Here is a 22,228-nt window from a genome sequence, read left to right on the forward strand (position 1 = left end):
ACTGTTGCTCCTGGGGTATCGGCGAGGACCATTCGCAACCGTCTCCATGAAGCTGGGCTACGGTCGCGCACACCGTTAGGCCGTCTTCCGCTCACGCCCCAACATCGTGCAGCCCGCCTCCAGTGGTGTCGCGACAGGCGTGAATGGAGGGACGAATGGAGACGTGTCGTCTTCAGCGATGAGAGTTGCTTCTGCCTTGGTGCCAATGATGGTCGTATGCGTGTTTGGCGCCGTGCAGGTGAGCGCCACAATCAGGACTGCATACGACCGAGGCACACAGGGCCAACACCCGGCATCATGGTGTGGGGAGCGATCTCCTACACTGGCCGTGCACCACTGATGATCGTCGAGGGGACACTGAATAGTGCAAGGTACATCCAAACCGTCATCGAACCCATCGTTCTACCATTCCTAGAGCGGCAAGGGAACTTGCTGTTCCAACAGGACAATGCACGTCCGCATGTATCCCGTGCCACCCAACGTGCTCTAGAAGGTGTAAGTCAACTACCCTGGCCAGCAAGATCTCCGGATCTGTCCCCCATTGAGCATGTTTGGGACTGGATGAAGCGTCGTCTCACGCGGTCTGCACGTCCAGCACGAACGCTGGTCCAACTGAGGCGCCAGGTGGAAATGGCATGGCAAGCCGTTCCACAGGACTACATCCAGCATCTCTACGATCGTCTCCATGGGAGAATAGCAGCCTGCATTGCTGCGAAAGGTGGATATACACTGTACTAGTGCCGACATTGTGCATGCTCTGTTGCCTGTGTCTATGTGCCTGTGGTTCTGTCAGTGTGATCATGTGATGTATCTGACCCCAGGAATGTGTCAATAAAGTTTCCCCTTCCTGGGACAATGAATTCACGGTGTTCTTATTTCAATTTCCAGGAGTGTATATATATATATATATATATATATATATATATATATATATATATATATATATATATGCATTTATGTCGATGTATAATTGGTTTGTTTTGTAAATATTATTTGTATTTTTACGCTGGGTCTGGCCTAGGGAAAATATGCTATCGAACGATTACATCGATAGGTCGTGTGGAGAACCAAAGTGTTCAGGATCTTTGGTAGTGTTAACTCTGCTGCATGGAGCGCGGGCAGAAGGAGTCTGGCTGGAGTAGGGCGGTGGAGCAGGTGTGTTGTGTGACGCTCCCGCGAGTTGCCGCGCTTTCGGGGTTTGGCAGCATGTAATTGCGTTCGACTTGCTATGATAGTTTCTGACATTGTGTCGCGGACGGGAAGCATTAGCTGGCGCACATCAAGAGCCCGTTTCGCCTGGTGACCGTGTCGAGAAGAAGGCGCGCCAGCATCCAGCTTCTGCAACAGCGACGGCCGACAATGAGTGACTGTCGCCACCTCCTCGATCGACGACTTCAAACCTTCAATCAACCAACAAGGAAGACTGGAAGCACGTAAAGTTTTAGAACTGTATGGCAGACCTCAGCTTTTCAAATTGTTCCATTTGCATAACTAAAATTACAGCAACTTAGCATGAACATTTGTTGCTCATTGTCCCAATTGCATTACCAAGCAGGGTCCCTTCCTTTTCCGGAATGAACCCGAGTGCCGTTGAAATTCAAACGCCAGCATTAAAGTAATATCATTCCATTTCACTGCTTTAATTTCAAAGTTCAGTTAAAGTGTTCATAGCTGGCTACAATATTTAGATTACACAAGCACAAATTAAGAGTGCGAGTTTTGTTACCATATTTTAGCTTACCTGTGACTGCAGCTCAGCTTGGTACGTACTAAATTTAACTATTGTTCAGAATCATTTAATTCAAGTTCAAAGTTAAATCCCTTATTTCTAAATTGCGTAGATTCAAGTAGCTTTTCAGTCACTAAATTAACTTTCAATTTTCCGGTTTTATTAAATCTTTTGCTGAATTAAGTCAGAGTGTAGCGAAATTTATTACTTCTGACAAACATTCAATTTTCACACAACACGTGTCAACCTTCAGTTGCCACGCTTTTAGTGCTAATTAAATGTGCAATAACCTTTCTTTTTCAGTTATTATAGTAGTTGTCCATAGGACTGTCGACCGTAATTTTCCCCAAATCTCAAATATGTAATTAACGCCAATTAATTGTTAACGTAACGACCGCACATTTACTTTCTTTATTAATTTTACCCTTTTCTCAAAATTAATTTCCACCAATTTCATTTGCATTTTTCCTTTCATTTAGATGTAATCCTTTCTTTCCTCTTTACCGACAAATTAACTTCGGTGACGATTGCTTTTCCCAAATTTCTATTAGGTGCACGCGGTTTAATTTTTCACTGTCATTAAGGTCGATAAGTGAGGTGGAGGTTACAAGGACTCACTCAAAGACTTGTAAACCGATGCTCTACGCTTTATTTATGTTTACCTTGTCTTGCAAATGTAAAAATAACATTTATATGTTCTAACGTATTTATTCTTGCCAATAAACACGTTAAGTACAACCTCTCTTCGCCCTTCCCAATCCGACTTCACAAATATGAGTCCATGAAACAAAACCCAACCTTCAAATGACCTTTGATAATTTTCCCTTGAGATCATTGTTATTGATAATGATGCGTGACCCCTTATCCCTTTCCAATTTGTATCTAATTTTATATTTTTCTGTATCCCTCATCTATTCCTAGTTAATCCCTACTAGAACTAAAGATATGCTTGCTTATTTGACCTTAATTTAACTTTGCCATGATCTTTAATTTTACATGTAAAATCTTCTGCTCTTTTCAAATCTTAAATCAAATATAAAGGTTCCCATTTAAAAAAATCGCTTTAGCCTCGAAATAAAGGTCACGGATATTAGTAGCAATGCGTGGACCTCTTTGCTACCTACAACTTTATTAAAACATTTTGCCGTATCTCATTCATATCCTGAGTTATTTCCCATTATGGATTAAAATGGTCCACACTGTATATAAGCAGAAAACCTTACCAGCTCCGACAGCCCGCGATTGTATCTCCCGGTGATGATCGCAGGTTTCGAATGTTTCATTGCGAGTTATGCGACTTGCAAACCGAGAAGATTTTACTGAAGCATGACACCGCGAAAGAATCCGAGGGCACAGTCCCAAATGAACTCGGATTGTCGCCAGGCACTTACCGATGGTGGTGAAGAGCTTGCGCGCCACCGTGGTGCTGAGGCGGCCCGACTGGCGCAGGTGGTCCGCGAGCGCGCTCATGGCGACGGCGAACAGGTACTTGCCCAGGTACGGCAAGCTGGACAGCAGCCCGTTCTGAAACACAGGAGCGCTCACGCATCTTCCCACCTGCATGCACACTGATCAACAGGCACTGTTGTTATTTATTCGTCACCCTTGATGGCACACTTACTTACAGACATCATGTAGACAAGGTCAGGGGCAAATTATCAACAAGAAACAACCTCCTGGGTAAGCTCACCTCCACAAAATGGGGTGCCGACCCACATACTTTACGTACGTCGGCACTTGCACTCTGCTACTCGGTTGCTGAATACGCTGTCCCAGTTTGGGAAAGATCAGCGCATGCGAAACGAGTGGATCCTATGCTGAACGATGCCTGTCGCGTTATCACGGGATGCCTAAGACTCACCCCGGTTAGCCAACTTTATTTGATTAGTGGCATAGCTCCACCCAACATCAGACGAGCTATAGCAAGCGAAGCAGAGCGCCTCAAGCAGCTGCGCGACCAGCGCCATCCTCTCTTCGGACAAAACCCTCCACACACACACGTCTAAAATCAAGACGGAGTTTCCTCACCTCAGTTCAACCGCTCGAAACCTCAAAACAAAAGGCCAGATTGTCAAAATGGCAAGCAACACTGCCTACGGGAGACCAGGCACCTCTAATCTCACCCAACGAACAACTGGCCTCTGGAAATGAACTAAAATGGCCATTATGGAGAACCCTCAATCGCCTACGAACTGGGGTGGGCAGATGCAACGTAAACATGTGTAAATGGGGATACCGAGACGGGACGGACACGTGCCAGTGCAGACAGACCCAAACAATGGACCACCTCCTGGAATGCAACAACATGGGGGAAGTGTGTAGGAAAGAAGATCTGGCAAACGCTACGGCAGTGGCAGTTAAATGCGCTGAATTTTGGCGGGACGTGATATATATATACTATGTTTGTCTTTATATTGTAATGTGACTCCCCATTTTGGGTTTGTTTTATTTATACATATGTGTATTGTATTTGTATTTGTGTGTATATGTAATATGTGGGTTGTCTATGGCTTGGACACGATTAAATAAATAAAATAACAGGCACTGTACGGGAGTCTGTAACAAGGTGCACAGGAGTCAAGAGATAAAAAGGCAGCTGACATTGGAGGTATAATAAAGCGAAATGGCGCTACAGATTTATGTTGTACGTAGCTTTGAAGTCGGCACCGCTATGTGAGATCCCCAAAATATTAACAGAGTACTGTTTACGATTCCTTCTTGTTCTTAATTTCTGAATAACCAAGAAAAGAAGCATGCTATGTGAAGAGGCTTCGTTCGTAATATAGCAGTTACCTTGATACGGACTAATGAAACTGATGTTTGGTCTATGTTCTCTTCCGGAAAGTGCTGAAAGGATACACTGATGGAAAAAATCCCAACACCAACAAGGAATTGTGCGACATAAACGAAAGTTGGAAGGCTGTTTCTACATCTGAAAGATAACATCTACTCAAATCTCGCCTTAGTCATAGAAGAGTGGTGCTCTTAGCGTCACTCGATCGATCGATCGCTTGCGCCTTGTCCTGCGGTTACGCAGGGTCGGCCATAGTTAATCGGATTTGGCATGTTAATTTTTAAGGGGTGGCCGGATGCCCTTCCTGCCGCCACCCTGTACCCCCCTGGACGGAATTAGTGTACCCCAACTGTCTGTGTCTAGTGGAATCCATGAAATAGTGTGAATATGTCTGCGAGCTGTGTAACTGAGGCGGAACGTGGGGACCAGCCCGGTATTCACCTAGCGGGATGTGGAAAACCGCCTAAAATCCACATCCAGGCACACCGGCCCTCGTTGTTAATCCGCTGGGCGGATTCGATCCGGGGCCGGCGCGCCTACCCGAGTCCAGGAAGCAGCGCGTTAGCGCTCTCGGCTACCCTGGCGGGTCGTGCTCTTAGCGCCACTATGAGGGTACAAATCAAGTTTTCTTTAAATACGCATCGCAACGATTGTGAGCGTCAGTTACCCTTCAGACTGGGTGTGGTAAGCTGATTTTAGTCAAGAATGCGTTTAAGGCGACGAAGATATCATTATGAACAGCTCATTAACTTTGCACGAGTTCGTGTAATAGTGCTACGAGAAGTTGGATGTTCCTTCCACGATATTACAGAATGCGATAACAGGAATGTAGTGGCTATACATTATTGCTGGCAGCAGTGGTTACCGGGAGGTACGATCACAAGTTCGGGCTCCGGACGGACGTGTGGAACTACCGAGAGCGAAGACCGCCGTGTTCGGTGGTATGGCTGTGGCGCATGGTACTGCGTCTGCAGCAGCAATTCTAGTAGCAGTTGGCGCCACAGTGACACAACAAACTGCTACAGATCGATTACTTGAATGACAGCTCCGAGCCAGACACACAGTAGAGTACATTCCACTGATCCCCAGCCACCGCTGTTGGCGACTTTAGTGCTGTCAATGACAGCTGATTGAAGGGTAAGTCGAAGTTCTGTTGTGCTTTATGATGAAAAATGATTCTGTCTCGGTGCCAGTGATGGCCGTGTGTTGATTAGCAGGGAGCAGTTGAGGGCCTGCAATTAACCTGTCTGCGTGTTAGACACATTGGACCTATACCTGGAGTTACGGTCTGGGGTGCGATTCCGTTATGATACAAGGACCACTCTTGTGGTTATCCAACATACCCTGACTGCAGATTGTACGTCAGTCTAGATGATCTGACCTGCTGTGCTGTCATTCGTGAACAGTATTCCAGGGAGTGTTTTCCACCAGGATAACGCTCGCCCACACACCGCTGTTGTAATCCAACATGCTCTACAGAGTGTCGACATGTTGCCACGGCCTGCTCTGTCACCAGATCCGTCTCCAGTCGAGCACATACGGGACACCATACAACGACAACTCTAGCGTCATCCAAAAATAGCATTAACCGTCTCTGTACTGACCGACCGAGTGCGATAGGCTTGGAACTGCATTCCACAAACTGACATCCGGCACCTGCATCATACAAGACATGTATGTTCGCATGCTTGCATTCAACATTCTGGCTGTTAACCGGTTATTAATGTACCAGCATTTCACATTTGCAGTGGCGTTTTCTCACGCTAACGTTAACCTGCGATCTTGCAACGTGAATCACTTAAAAATGTTACATAGACAAATGTATTCCCAAAATTTCATTATTCTACACTAATTATTTCGTATTGTTGCATTTTTTTCCGTTAGTGTATTTTGAAATGTTTGGTCGGTTTGCAATCTTTCCTGCTCACAGCGTTCACCCGAAGACCATTTACAGTTGGACTGATAGGAACTCTTAAGTCAAATTTTGTGTTCTGCCTTACGGCAGATCTTGTCATAGAGGAAGCCTTGTCAGAGAGGTCCACCCCATGAGCGTCTAGGGAAGTGATTCCAGTGGTGGTTTCCCGTTGCCTTCCACTGATGATGGTGAAATGATAACGAGGACAATACAACACCCAGTCCCTGAGCGGAGAAAATCTTCGACCCAGCCGGGAATCGAACCCGGGCCCCTTGGCGTGACAGACTGCCGCGTTGACCACTTTTTTTTTTTTTTAATCTCATCTTGCTCGTTAATGTTCGTTGCGTTTGTTCGGGGCGGACGTCCCATGACATCCGCTGGAGTTCGTTGTTGATCCATTCACTCAGTTTTTTTATTAGAGAGGGCTGCTAACCGTCCGACCGAACACGCTGAGCTACCGTGCCGGTATCACTTAGCTATCGTGGCGGACGCAAGTCAAATCACGGAAACAAAACCGCAACAGTGAAAGTAAACAGCGTAAACAAAATTCATTTATACAAAAGAAAATATCGCTTGAACGAGTCCACTTACAAATGAAATGTTATTACACTTCAGACTATAATCGGAATGATTAGTACACCCTCAATTGCACATTCTGTCATTTTTGATAAAATCACTTTCAACAGAAGCTAATGTTTGAGGCGACTAATAAGAGGGACGTCGGTTTCAAGTTTGTGATGTCATGAAAACTCTCCTTACTATACCTCCATGCAAACAGAGTATTTGAAAACATCAACATGTCGTTCAAAGCAAACGGGTTGTCTTTGGATTCTAGCAAGTCTTTTTACATACAAAACGGTAATTAATTTTTGTAGCTAGTGTTTCCTATAACGTGTCTCCTCAAACAATGAAATAGAAGCACCAGTAACCGTTAAGTTGTTGGAATTACAGATGGATCATAGTCTTAATTGGAAAACCCACTGCCTATAATTAATGAAGCACCTTCGTTGAGATACATTTGAATTAATGAAGCACTTAAGTTGAGATACATTTGCCTTACGTGTGATTATTTCAACAGGTGGTTTAAAAACGATAAACTAGTTTATTCTGCTTATGTCCGCTCACTAATTAAGTACGGAATAATTCTGGGAATTCAGCTTACTATAAGAATGTTATTAGGTATTAATTTTAGAACATCCTGAAGAGATCTCTTCAAAAAATTTGGTGTATTGACAATACATGGAGCCACCCGGGCAGTTTGATCTTGTCTGATAAGAACTTCAACAGTAAACATCGACCTTGTACACTGAAGCAATCGCTACGACAATTACTGGAAGAATTAAGTTAGGAAGCACGTATTTTTTAACACAGAACGTTGTGTATGCTATTCTTACGCAGTCCCAGAGAGTTTTCCGTCGAAACGACTCATCACGTTAACAAGTCGCAGAGAAAAGGTGTGCGATTTGTTATTGAAAGTGTAGCACAGATATCCAGTGAGTTTGGTTGGTTTACTTCACAAAGGATGGAAAATATTACTGAAATTATAGAATCTCGCTGTGAGCAGGTCAATGTTACACATTTAGATCTGCCAAGGAATGACGTGCAGTTATAAAGCTGACGGTTTAAAATTATAAAGCACGATCAACAAGTCTCCGTTTGAGGTCGTTGCTACGGCGTATATGCAACATAGCGCGACTCTGACAAACTAACCCCCCCATCGCACTCCCCTCAGATTGAGTTATAAGTTGGCACTGTGGATAGGCCTTGAAAAACTGAACACAGATCAATCGAGAAAACAGGAAGAAGTTGTGTGGAACTATGAAAAAAATAAGCAAAATGTACAAACTGAGTAGTCCATGTGAAAGATAGGCAACATCAAGGATAGTGTGAGCTCTGGTGCGCCGTGGTCCCGTGGTTAGCGTGAGCAGCTGCGGAACGAGAGGTCCTTGGTTCAGGTCTTCCCTCGAGTGAAAAGTTTACCTTCTTTATTTTCGCAAAGTTATGATCTGTCCGTTCGTTCATTGACGTCTCTGTTCACTATAATAGGTTTAGTTCATTGACCTTGTTATTGAAGTCGCGAGCTATATTTGCTGGATTCATATTGCCCACGGAATACGTCTCACGTATTTAATGCACTCTCGTCCAAAGTAGCGAACAGTTAACTGCCAGCCAGGGAGCCTCGTTAGCAGGAATACTCTCTCTTCCGTGCGCTGTAGTCGACTGACGTCGTGTGTTTCGATATTTGGTTAGGTGTAGTGTTCCCATACTACGGCGCTGTTACCTCGCACCGGAGGGGCGGACGGACAGATAATTATTGTCTGAAAATAAAAAATTAAACTTTTCACTCGAGGGAAGACTTGAACCAAAGACCTCTCGTTCCGCAGCTGCTCACACTAACCACGGGACCACGGCGCTCCTGAGCTCACACTATCCTTGATGTTGCCTATCTTGTGCATGGACTACTCAGTTTGTATATTTTGCTTATTTTTTTCATAGTTCCACACAACTTCTTCCCGTTTTATCGATTGATCTGTGTTCAGTTTTTCAAGGCCTATACACTGTGCCAACTTATAACTAAATCTGAGGGGGGTGCGATGGGGAGGTTCCCTTGTGAGGAGGGTATATAAGCACCGACATGCAGGAAAGGGATTATTGTGGTATTTATGCATTCCCGACGTGCTTGCAGTATATGAAGAAATGTAAACTATAGCGACGTTATTACCAAATGCGTTCAAACAGGACCATTATGCTGTTATTCTTTTCTTGGCTACCGAAGAACCGGCAGACATCCATCTGAGAACGGAGAATGTGTGTGTCAGATAGCATATCTGTCGAAAAATACCGTTGTGTAATGGTGCGGTAAATTCCGTGCTGGTTGCGATTCGGCACAAGCTGCCGCTCAGTCTGGGAGGCCAGTCTCACCCATTACGGATAACAACAAGCCGGCGGTTGATGATGCGATTAGGGCGGACCGGCACATAACCATTCGTGCCCCAGCGAAGATCTCGACATCAACTTCAGTAGCGTGCAACACATTATCTGGCAAGAGTTGGGCTGCCGTAAGGTCTGCGCCAGTGGATGTGACGGGTTTGAACCCCTAACAAAAAGCAAACCTGGTGACTCTTTGCTTGAAACACTTGATGAATTTCATTGTTTAAGGTCACGTGTTCGTTGAGCGCATTGTTGCAGGCGACGACAGCTGGTGCAATCACTAGGAACAGCAGTCTAAGGCGTCGACGATGCTCGCAGTGGTGCCACACATCGTCTCCTCGTACAAAAGCCATCTGCTGGAAAGGTGATGCTTAGCCTGTTCTTTGATTAGAGGGGCCTATTGCCTACTGCTTTCAAGGAATCTGGTACTTTCATCAGCTGGGGAAATTATGGCGTGCAGGTAACACTTTATCGTCCGCACGTCTCGTACAAATTTATTCGCTTGGCACCGGCAGCGCTAAGTCGGATTACTTGGCTTGTCGCCGGCCGCTTGTCACCTTTCCGTTGATGACAAGCGTTAAACATACTGACTTTCGCGCGCTTTAATTTTCCGGAACTCCTCTATTTTGCCGTATCGTTCCACAAACTCGAATTCTTTTCAAGTAACTTCTCTATAAGTTCTACACTCTTATAATACACAACTGGCCATTAAAATTGCTACACCAAGAAGAAATGCAGATGATGAACGGGTATTTATGGGACAAATATATTATACTAGAACTGACATGTGATTACATTTTCACGCATTTTGGGTGCATAGATCCTGAGAAATCAGTACCCAGAACAACCACCTCTGGCCGTAATAACGGCCTTTTACGCCTGGGCATTGAGTCAAACAGAGCTTGGATGGCGTGTACAGGTACAGCTGCCCATGCAGCTTCAACACTATACCACAGTTCATCAAGAGAAGTGACTGGCGTATTGTGACGAGCCAGTAGCTCGGCCACCATTGACCAAATGTTTTCAATTGGTGAGAGCTCTGGAGAATGTGCTGGCCAGGGCAGCAGTCGAACATTTTCTGTATCGAGAAAGACCCGTACAGGACCTGCAACATGCGGGCGTGCATTATCCTGCTGAAATGTAGGGTTTCGCAAGGATCGAATGAAGGGTAGAGCCACGGGTCGTAACACATCTGAAATGTAACGTCCACTGTTCAAAGTGCCGTCAATGCGAACAAGAGGTGACCGAGACGTGTGACCAATGGCACCCCATACCATCACGCCGGGTGATACGCCAGTATGGCGATGACGAATACACGCTTCCGATGTGCGTTTACCGCGATGTCGCCAAACACGGATGCGATCATCATGATGCTGTAAACAGAACCTGGATTCATCCGAAAAAATGACGTTTTGCCATTCGTGCACCCAGGTTCGTCGTTGAGTACACCACCGCAGGCGCTCCTGTCTGTCATGGAGCGTCAAGGGTAGCCTCAGTCATGGTCTCCGAGCTGATAGTACTTGCTGCTGCAAACGTCGTCGAACTGTTCGTGCAGATGGTTGTTGTCTTGCAAACGTCCCCATCTGTTGACTCAGGGATCGAGACGTGGCTGCACGATCTGTTACAGCCATGCGGATAAGATGCCTGATACGAGGCCGTTAGGATCCAGCACGGCGTTCCGTATTACCCTCCTGAACCCACCGATTCCATATTCATCTAACAGTCATTGGATCCCGACCAACGCGAGCAGCAATGTCGCGATACGATAAACCGCAATCGCGGTAGGCTACAATCCGACCTTTATCAAAGCCGGAAACGTGATGGTACGCATTTCTCCTCCTTACACGAGGCATAACAATAACGTTTCACCAGGCAACGCCGATCAACTGTTGTTTCTGTATGAGAAATCGGTTTGAAACTTTCCTCATGTCAGCACGTTGTCTGAATCGGTTGCGGGACATCGTTTTGCGAAATATCGGTGTGTCTATCAACGGATTCGTTGACCAGTAAGCATTGATCCTTGCTTTCCTTACAATTCCCATAAGGAAAGCAATCCCAAACCATTTTCTAAGTTCGGGTCCCGTAACGTCGACAAATTTGGCATTTTTTAAATCCAGTTTCCTCCTATTGCAATTTTGACTGTAGTACTTTTTGGATTCATTGCTTATATATTCAAATAGATCGTTCCCAATATATAATTGTACGATATCCTCGACGCTCTGCGTATCTTTGGGAAATATGTTTGGACCCGGGGATCCTTCAAATTGATTATTGGTCCTCGGTAAATCAAAGTCTGACCACTGTGCACTGTCTTCTTCATCTGATTCAGCCGAATCAGTTGGCAACCGTAGCGTTCGCTGAATACTTCTTAGACGTATTTCACTATCTTCCTACGATTCGTCCGGAACGTCAGACAAGACGTCCGCGCATTCGTAGTAAATAATCCTATTGTCTCTTTCGTCCGCCATGATGAAAGGGCACAAGCACTTACAAAAACAAAACACTTGTTGACGTGTTAACTTACTGTTACCTAAACAAAACACCAACAGAATACAAAAGATACTAACGTGGTGTCGCCGGGCACTGCGCTATACTATGTACACGACACCACTGTGGCGTCGCCGGCCGTTGACCGCTATTTCGCGCACGACACCACTGTGGTGTTGCCGGACGGCATAGTGTTAATGTGAAACATCCGAGAAAACTGCGACAAGGGGTGCTGCTGCTTCACGATAACGCACGCCCTTATATCGCGAATGTCGTAACGCAGTTACGCCAACGCAAGAGAGAGACACTCGATCAACTGCTCTATAGTCCTGCTCTCCCCCCTTCGGTCCCTTACAAAAGACCTTGAAGGGTCGACGATTCTCTTCGGACGAGGATGTGCAACAGACAGTTACGGACTCCACGCAGCGGGATACGGGATTTCACCAAACGGTTATCTTCAGACTGGTGCGGTGGTGGGACGACTGCCTCAATGTTCACAGCGATTTTGCCCGCGTAGCATACCGATTCTGGACTGTATCACCTTCCAACGGAAACTTTTTTCGTTCCTTATGTATACGTAAAGATAAAGCGTAGACATTTTTATTTTGTTCCTCAGTGAAAGTGCTATGGAATAGTAATACTACAAACTGTCCTAACCGATGTAGGTAGGTATGTGCTTGCACCAGCAGGGCGGGCATGGGCCCGCATACCGTGTATCTGTAACCTGTTTCTTCCGCATATTAAGATGCCACGCGAGGTCCTGACTAAGCGGGACAGGTTTCTCCTCAGAGCGCGTGTGTCGACAGGTTAGTTTGCTTAGCAGGAAAAGTCTTAGATTCTACAGGTCCGTGGTTTTAATCCCTGTTATCGTCAGTCTGTCCACTGTGAAGTCTTTAAATAACGAAGTAGCGTGTTCGGTCAAATCTTTTAACGACGCAACAGAATAAAACTGTATGCATTTGAACGATCTCGCGGATGATTTACAGCTCAGTGTGATAGCTGCCATCCCCACAGATTTATGTGTAAGTACCATTTTACATCCCACCCTTCAACATTATATATATTTATTTATGGCGAGGGTGAGATGCTGCTTTTAGGACCAAGCTTTGATCATCTTTAAGCCTTCCCACATTTCGCAATAGCTTTCTAAAAATGCGACCTCCATATACAAACTGCGGCGAACACAGTAAATTGGTAATTTCTATATCTACATCTGCATCCATACTCCGCAAGCCACCTGACGGTGTGAGGCGGAGGGTACCTTGAATACCTCTATCGGTTCTCCCTTCTATTCCAGTCTCGTATTGTTCGTGGAAAGAAAGATTGTCGGTATGCCTTTGTGTGGACTGTAATCTCTCTGATTTTATCCTCATGGTCTCTTCAAGAGACATATGTAGGAGGGAGCAATATACTGCTTGACTCCTCGGTGAAGGTATGTTCTCGAAAATTCAACAAAAGCCGGTACCGAGCTACTGAGCGTCTCTCCTGCAGAGTCTTCCACTGGAGTTTATCTATCATCTCCGTAACGCATTCGCCATTACTAAATGATCCTGTAACGAAGCGTGCTTCTCTCCGTTGGTTCTTCTCTACCTCTTCTATCAAGCCCATCTGGTACGGATCCCATACCGGTGAGAAGTTTTCAAGCAGTGGGCTAACAAGTGTACTGTAACCTACTTCCTCTGTTTTTGGTCTGTAGTTCCTTAGGATTCTTCCAATGAATCTCAGTCTGGCATCTGCTTTACCGAAGATCAACTTTATATGATCATCCCATTTTAAATCACTCATAAAACCTACTCTCAGATAATTTATGGAGTATGTTCTGCTTCCAGTTGCTGACCTGCTATATTGTAGCTAAATGATAAAGGATCTTTCTTTCTATGTATTAGCAGCACATTAAACTTGTCTACATTGAGATTCAATTGCCATTCCCTGCACCATGCGTCAATTCGCTGCAGATCCTTCTGCATTTCAGTACAATTTTCCATTGTTACAACCCCTCGATATACTACAGCATCATGCGCAAAAAGCCTCAGTGAACTTCCGATGTTATCCACAAGGTCATTTATATATATTGTGAATAGCAACGGTCCTACGACACTCCTCTGCGGCACACCTGAAATCACTTCAACATGCTTTGTGTACTCCATTCGATTGTTCAAAATGGCTCTGAGCACTATGTCATTCGATTGTGGTCCCGCGAACTTCCTTAGATGGTATTATCAGTTTATCAGTTTGAAAGCACAAAATCTCTTTGTAAGGGGAAGAGGAATAATACAGGTCGACCAAGAGCGACTGAACTGAACTGATGAGAGAATCTTTCGCGCTTAGCGCGAAGAAAATTGCTTGGAGGACTAGCCGTAAATTGCAAATTCCAGTCATGCATGCACAAGGACTTTTAGGCAAGTGTTTGCTATGGCAGCCTTGTCATTTATGGCCGTAGTAAGCTGCAAGTCTCTGGTAATGGTTTACACGCCAAGCTCCAAAATGAAAGGCTGTTGCGTGAAGAAGACTTTATTGGTGGTGACGCCTTCAGACATGAAGTTTAATCTCAACGGAAAGTTAAATATTCGTAACATGTTTATTCGGAAATCAGAAGCTCCCCGTGAGGTGCTGCCTGTGAACGAGACATTCAAGAACTGAATGTTTTTCAAGGGGAGAGTGTAGTATGCGGAGGATAGTCTACCTAGGATATTTCCTGATGGCTGTTTCAAACTAGTGACCGATTTTAGACTACATGAAGGAAAACACAACAGAGACAGCCATAAGCATTTTCCGGCATTTTCTACTTTTTTGTGAGACATGAAGTTTTGTTTTTATGCAGCGTTTGTAAATATTACAGGTTCTACATACACTATGTGATCAAAAGTATCCGGACACCTGGCTGAAAATGATTTACGAGTTCGTGGCGCCGTCTATCGGTAATGCTGGAATTCAATATGGTGTTGGCCCACCCTTAGCCTTCATGACAGCTTCCACTCTCGCAGGCATACGTTCAATCAGGTGCTGGAAGGTTTCTTTGGGGAACGGCAGCCCATTCTTCACGGAGTGCTGCAGTGAGAAGAGGTATCGACGTCGGTCGGTGAGGCCTGGCACGAAGACGGCGTTCCAAAACATCCCAAATGTGTTCTATAGGATTCAGGTCAGAACTCAGTGCAGCACAGCCCTTACAAAGATGTTATTGTCGTGTAACCACTCCACCACAGGCCGTGCATTATGAACAGGTGCTCGATTGTGTTGAAAGATGCAGTTGCCATCCCTGGATTGCCCTTCAGCAGTGGGCAGCGAGAAGGTGCTTAAAACATCATTGTAGGCCTGTGCTGTGATAGTGCCAAGCAAAACAACAGGGGGTGCAAGCCCCCTCCATGAAAAACACGACAGTGTTTACGCTCCTTACATTAAGCGAAGCGTCGTTTGGCATTTACCGTCATGATGTGTGGATTATGAGCAGCCTCTCGACCATGAGATCCAAATTTTATCACCTCCCGCCTGACTGTCACAGTACTTGCAGTGGATCCTGATGCAGTTTGGAATTTCTGTGTGATGGTCTGGATTGATGTCTGCCAATTACACATTAGGACCCTCTTCAACAGTCGGCGGTCTCTCAAAGGCAACAGACGAGGTCAGCCTGAACGCTTTTGTGCTGTACGTGTCCCTTCACGTTTCCACTTCACTATCACATCAGAAACAGTGGACCTACGGATGTTTATGAATGTGTAAATCTCGCGTACAGACGTATGACGCAAGTGACACCCAATCACATGACCACGTTCGAAGACCGTGAGTTCCGCGGAGCGCCCCATTCTGCTCTCTCACCATGTCTAATGACTACTGAGATCGCTGATATGAAGTATCTGGCAGTAGGTGGCAGCACAATGCATCTAATATGAAAATCGTATGTTTTGGGGGTGTCCGGATAGTTTTGATAACATAGTGTATGTAAAGCTACTTTGAAGCTGTTCTTAATTCTTCAGCTACAGTGTTTTATGGTGAGTAAAATCCTGTGTATCTGTACTGTGAAACTAGAACGCACAGCAAAAATAAAGGATCACTTTTTCGAAGCCCCGTGATTGTCAGACGCAGAAATTTGAAATTTAGCCCAAAGGTGCCTACAACCTTCTTCTGTAATGGCGCAAAAGCGTGGCGTCCTGCGACGTCAACCTAGGACGCAGCGACGGTTCCAACAGTAAGATGTTGACACATGCAAAAAAAGGCCAGACCTCAGAAATTCCTGCGACGTGTAAGGTGGGTTAATGATGTCATATTGGCTCCAAATCTCACCCAAATTCTGCACAACGCCACCGTGGACGTGTCACATGTTTGGAAGGTCATCAAGCCGTCTCCTATCCACACTTCACTCCTTCTTTTGACGCCTCTGCAATGGAGGTCAGAAACGCGACACCTAACGTTAAAATCAGGACGTTTTCTTATGGGTGGCCGAGGTAAACATTTCAGACACATCGGCGCTAGGAACCGACACAAAATGTTCTCAGGAGGTGGCATAAAGACGGTCAATGAAAATACTCCTTCATTTGGGGCGTTGATTCCCACGCATTTCGTTGTCGAAAACAATAGTTCGAGAGCGATGAGCAACACGACATTCTTGATAAGCCACGATGCTGCTGACACGCTGTGGATGATACAACCATTCTCTAAGGACATCGTGGGCCTGCAACCCATTGAAAATGACTACACCCTTTGGAATGTAGTGTAACTTCAATTTTGCGTTGATATACAGGATGGAACCGCTAATGATGATTCAAAACCGTACAACAAATTTGAACGTGATCCGAAGCAAGAAAGGGTACTCACGCTTATTCAACCCTCTTGTGAGGTGATGACAGCGAATGGGGCGTGGGGGGGGGGGGGGAGGGTTGCGACATTGGCACATGAGTGAATAAAACGGCAAAGGGTTCCTCTAAGAAAATACAGTTCTGCAACACCCTAATGTTATCTGTGCACCTTTCCTGCGCGCTTTAAAAAACGTACTTGTACAGAGACAACCTAGCTACCTGTAGTCAAGCTACAGTGCTGGTCTAGCCCCTGCTACAGGCAGTTAGGGGATTGCCTGCCTGCAGCCGTCTAGGACTTTCCCACTGGTTCTCTCTATATAGACATATTTTTAAAGTTCTCAACAGAGGTGTGCGATTGACACCAGCGTGTTGCCAAACTGGAGGGTCTTAGAAAAACCCTTTCCTGTTTTATTGATGGATGAGTCAATGGCACCCTCACGGTGCCATTGACTCATCCATTAATAAAGCTGATGGGTGGTATCCTCATCTGCAGTTGACCCGTTTGATGTGTCCTCTTTTTTCTTTCTTTCTCCTCCTTTTTGAAGCTGTTTGTCCTCCTTTTTAAGCAACTGCATTTGGTCACCCTACCTCCACGCTCTAATAATCACGCCACAGGAGGTTTGAAACAGGAGGGCTGAACAAGCATAATCACCCTTCGCTGCTCTGTAACACATTCAAATTTCGTCGAATGATTTTGAACGGTCTGTAGTGGTTCCATCCTGTACATCATATCGAAAATTGTGGTTGTGCTACACTCTAATGTACCCACACTCTAACGTCCTTCGAGGAGGGTTGAGTCGTCCGGGGGTGGAGAGGGTGGGGGGTGGGGGTGGGAGGTCATCAGTGACAAAGACGTTCAGAAACATCGGCCTGTTGCTCACTGTTCGACTGCAAAAAGAGTGGGAATCAGCGCTGTAAGAAAAGGGGTCCTTTCATCGACGCAATTTATGCCGCCTACTGAGGACTTTTAGTGTCGATTCACGGGGGTGGTGTTTCTGAAATGTTTTCCTCGGCCACCCATAAGAAAATCATGTGACTTCAACGCTGGTGTTGCGGTTCTGACCTCCATCGCAGAGGAAACAAAAGACGGGGTTAAATGTGGGCAAGAGGCGGTGTGATGACCTCCCCATCGTGTGACAGGTCCACGGTGGTGTCGGGCAGAATTGTGGAGGAATTTGGTGTGAATGTGACATCATTAAAGCACCCTACACCTGTCATGAACTTCCGAGCTGTGGTCTTTCCTTCGCATGTGATTACGCCTTGTTGTTTCGAGCGTTACTGAACCTGAGGGCCACATCGCAGCGCGCCACGATTTTGCACCGTTACAGAGGAAGGTTCTAGACCCGCCAGGGTAGCAGAGAGCGCTAACGCGCTGCTTCCTGGACTCCGGTAGGCGCGCTGGCCCCGGATCGAATCCGCCCGGCGGATTAACGACGAGGGCCGGTGTGCTGGCCAGCCTGGATGCGGTTTTAGGCGGTTTTCCACATCCCGCTAGGTGAATACGGGCTTGGTCCCCACGTTCCGCCTCAGTTACACGTGTAGCAGACATTTGCAACACGTCTGCACTATTTCACGATTTACACTAGACACAGACAGTTGGCGTACACTGATTCCATTCTGGGGGGGTACGGGGTGGCGGCAGGAAGGGCATCCCTAACACTAACACTGCCAAATAGTGCACCATCTTGTACCTTAAAACGGAAGGCTTTTTTACCAGGCCACATTTGATATTAACAAGCAAAATTAGTTTTGTAATGTCTTAACAATTTTCTCTGCCTCTAAAAACGAAATATGTGTTAGTTGCCAATATCTTTTAAACTTGTAATTGGTTTTTGATAATACTTCTGCTTAATTTGATTTCACTTACTGGTTATTGATATGTTGTAGAGTAATAATGTAACACAGACTATTAGATATAGTATTGACAAGATTTTTCTCTATTCCAACACTTTTAATTTTGAATAGAGTATTTGTTGCTAGATACATTATGTAGTATTTCGCTCCTACTGTTTGTTACCGAGCGAGGTGGCGCAGTGGTTAGCACACTGGACTCGCATTCGGGAGGACGACGGTTCAATCCCGTCTCCGGCCATCCTGATTTAGGTTTTCCATGATTTCCCTAAATTGCTTCAGGCAAATGCCGGAATGGTTCCTTTGAAAGGGCACGGCCGATTTCCTTCCCCATCCTTCCCTCACCCGAGCTTGCGCTCCGTCTCTAATGACCTCGTTGTCGTCGGGACGTTAAACACTAATCTCCTCCTCCTCCTCCTACTGTTTGTTCTCTACATCGAAGAGGCATGACAGAAATAAACGAAAGGTTGATGAGTGGGATTAAAATTCAATGTGAAAGGATATCAGTTGTAAGCCTTCCGTTTCAAGGTACAAGATGGTGTACGATCATCGATGTATTGCTTAATCATCCTCACGTTGTGTAGCTACACCAACTGTGCAGCACTATTGAAGTTCCACTTTTTCGAAACAATATTAAGACAGTGCTATCCTCAGTGAAAGTAAAAAAGAATTACAGGATCTGTCGAAAAGAATACGGACTGCGAGTAAATCGAAGAAATACTAAAGTAATGAGGACTATCAGAAATGAAACAGCGATAAAGTTAACGTCGGAATTGGTGATCACGAAGTAGATGAATTTAAGGAATTCTGCTACCTAGACAGCAAAATAACGCATGACGGACGAAGCAAGGAGGACATACAATGAAGCGCCAAAGAAACTCGCACGCTTATTCAAATACAGAGATATGTAAACAAGTAGACTACGGCGTTGCGGTCGGAAACGGCAATATAAGACAACAACGGCGCAGTCGTTAGATCGGTTACTGCTGCAAAAATGGCAGGTTATCAAATGGTTCAAATGGCTCTGAGCACTATGGGACTTAACATCTGAGGTCGTCAGTCCCCTAGAACGTAGAACTACTTAAACCTAACTAACCTAAGGACATCACACACATCCATGCCCGAGGCAGGATTCGAACCTGCGACAGCAGCGGTCGCGCGGTTCCAGACTGAAGCGCCTAGAACCGCTCGGACACAGCGGCCGGCAGTATGTTATCAAGATTTAAGTGAGTTTGAACGTGGTGTTACAGTCGGCGCACGAGCGATGGGACACAGCATCTCCGACGTAGCGACGAAGTGGGGATTTTCCCGTACGAAAATTTCACGAGTGTACCGCGAATATCGGGAATCTGGTAAAACATCAAATCTCCGACGTCGCTGCGGCCGGAAAAAGATCCTGCAAGAACGGAGCCAACGACGACTGAAGAGAATCGTTTAATGTGACAGAAGTGAAACCCTTCCGCAGATTTCAATGGTGGGCCATCAACAAGTGTCAGCATGTGAACCATTCAAAGAAACATCATCGATATGGGCTTTCGAATAGAGTCCTGCATGACCGAGTACGCGAGCACGAAATACGAGATGGGGCTAACACACCCTAACTGGATAGGCTGCCCGCACTAGTTCTAGTGACCGAGCATAGAAGCCGTGACCGAATACGTAGCACGTAACTTCAAACACATTACACGTGTCATTATCCGTGTGAGACTGCAGCCAGTACGGGCTTCTCATTTGTGGTGTGTCTCTCTCTGTAATCATGCAGCGCGAGGAAGCCAGTGCAGTAAGACCTAAGATTGAAACCATTGTTTACACATTGAAGGAATGGGAAGGTCTAAAAAGCCAAGTGTGAAGTACATTTCTGTTGGTTGTAGACGAAAACAGTGCGACTACTGGGTTCGTATCGTGCATAAACGGCTCCACATTATTGTGTTTCCAGTCGAGAAACACTCATTTAAAGAAACACAGTTGCAGGAAACCTCGGTGACAAAGATACAGCTCCCTCAGGAATACCAGCACTAATAAAAAATAGTATTACAGCAAAATGTGTTGCAATCTGTGCTAAAGATATGAGACCTCTTAATGCTGTTTCCGGTAAAGGTTTCAGAGAATTAGGCCAAGAATTACTACATCTAGGAGCGCATTATGGAGAAGTTAACGTGGCAGATATCATGCCACATCCCTCTACTATAAGCAGACATGTCAAAGAACAAGCTGATGCAATGCGAAGCAGCATAATGCCTTCTGTTATTGCCGGCCGGGGTGGCAGAGCGGTTCTAGGCGGTACAGTCTGGAACCGCGCGACCGCTACGGTCGCAGGTTCGAATCCTGCCTCGGGCATGGATGTGTGTGATGTCCTTAGGTTAGTTAGGCTTAAATAGTTCTAAGTTCTAGGGGACTGATGACCTCAGAAGTTAAGTCCCATAGTGCTCAGAGCCATTTGAACCTTCTGTTATTGCGGAAGTTATTAATAAAACAAGTGCTGCGACAGTTGATATGTGGACTGATTCGCGTAATCAGGTGCACTGTTTGACACTTACAACACATTACTTTAACACAGATTGGTCTCCTGTGAACAATGTTTTATTTACAACAAAATTCCCTGACGTTAAGAAGACGGGAGTAAATATTATGAAAGCAATTGAAGAGAGGATGACTGATTGGGACATTTCGCCGTTCATGTTGCACAGTTTTGTTTTTGTCTCCGACCAGGTTGCTAATGTAATAATGGCTTTGGAAAATCAAGAAAGGATTCCTTGTGCTGCTCATTGTATAAACACACCACTTAGCCATACTTTCGATGAAGATAACTTCTTGTTAAATCATGCTCGAACATCGCATCAACAATATATACTGCAAAATGCATTGTAAGGTTCATTAAGAACAATGGCCTCTGCTCGTCTTTGAAATAATCGTTGAAACAAAAGGTCTGCACACGCTGGACCAGCTTGTACACTATGCTGGAATCCTTACACACTCAGTATAACGAAGCTGCTGCTTTGCTGACGGAAAAGCACTCCGCTTGCAGATTGCAAGAATATGATAGTGAGCTTGGAGGAACAATTGCGCATTTTCTGAGACCATTTAAAGAGACCACAGATGAATTAGAAGGCGAAAAAGAACCGACAATCCAGTTAGTTCTTCTTCGGTTTCACAAACTGCAACAAATTTGCTGTGTCAGTGACACTGACTGTCAGGTGAGTAATTACTGCAGTTAAAAGCACTGTTTCATTATGACACGCCATAGATTTATAATTAACTAGCGTAATTGATGAGTACTAACAGATATGTATTTTTTTAGAGGAGGTACAAAGGATTAAAAATCGACCCTTGACTTTCGTTTGTGAGAAGACTATGATCACTTCCAGACATAAAATTGCTACATCTCCTACCCGCGATTGTGTTGAAATATCATATTACTTTACAAGTGCTTTATGAATTTAGCTGTGTCACGTACTCGTTCTTGGAAACGTTACTTTTGTATTAAAAGAGAGAGAGACAGAGATAAATACAGTCTCTCTCTCTCTCTCTCTCTCTATCTCTCTCTCTCTGTGTGTGTGTGTGTGTGTGTGAGAGAGAGAGAGAGAGAGAGAGAGAGAGAGAGAGAGAGAGAGAGGCGTTGGATTTGTGCAGCGAGCCGGGGCGAGGTGAGGTGAGGTGAGACGTCAACGGTGACCAGTCATGCGCGGTTATCCGCGTGTCCGGAATCCGAACACCAGACATGGGGCGAGTAC

General features: G+C 45.4%; 1 protein-coding gene across 1 annotated transcript in view; it reads right to left on the bottom strand.

Annotated features, from left to right (window-relative positions):
• Nucleotides 1-22,228, bottom strand: part of LOC126236100 (sialin) — a 415,633-nt gene that overhangs the window by 28,665 nt on the left and 364,740 nt on the right. The window contains exon 9 of the mRNA XM_049945170.1: nt 3,121-3,253. Within this exon, the coding sequence (XP_049801127.1) occupies nt 3,121-3,253 (133 nt within the window). The remainder of the gene's footprint in view (nt 1-3,120; nt 3,254-22,228) is intronic.

The sequence above is a fragment of the Schistocerca nitens genome, chromosome 2 (assembly GCF_023898315.1).
Source record: "Schistocerca nitens isolate TAMUIC-IGC-003100 chromosome 2, iqSchNite1.1, whole genome shotgun sequence".
NCBI classification, from domain to species: domain Eukaryota; kingdom Metazoa; phylum Arthropoda; class Insecta; order Orthoptera; family Acrididae; genus Schistocerca; species Schistocerca nitens.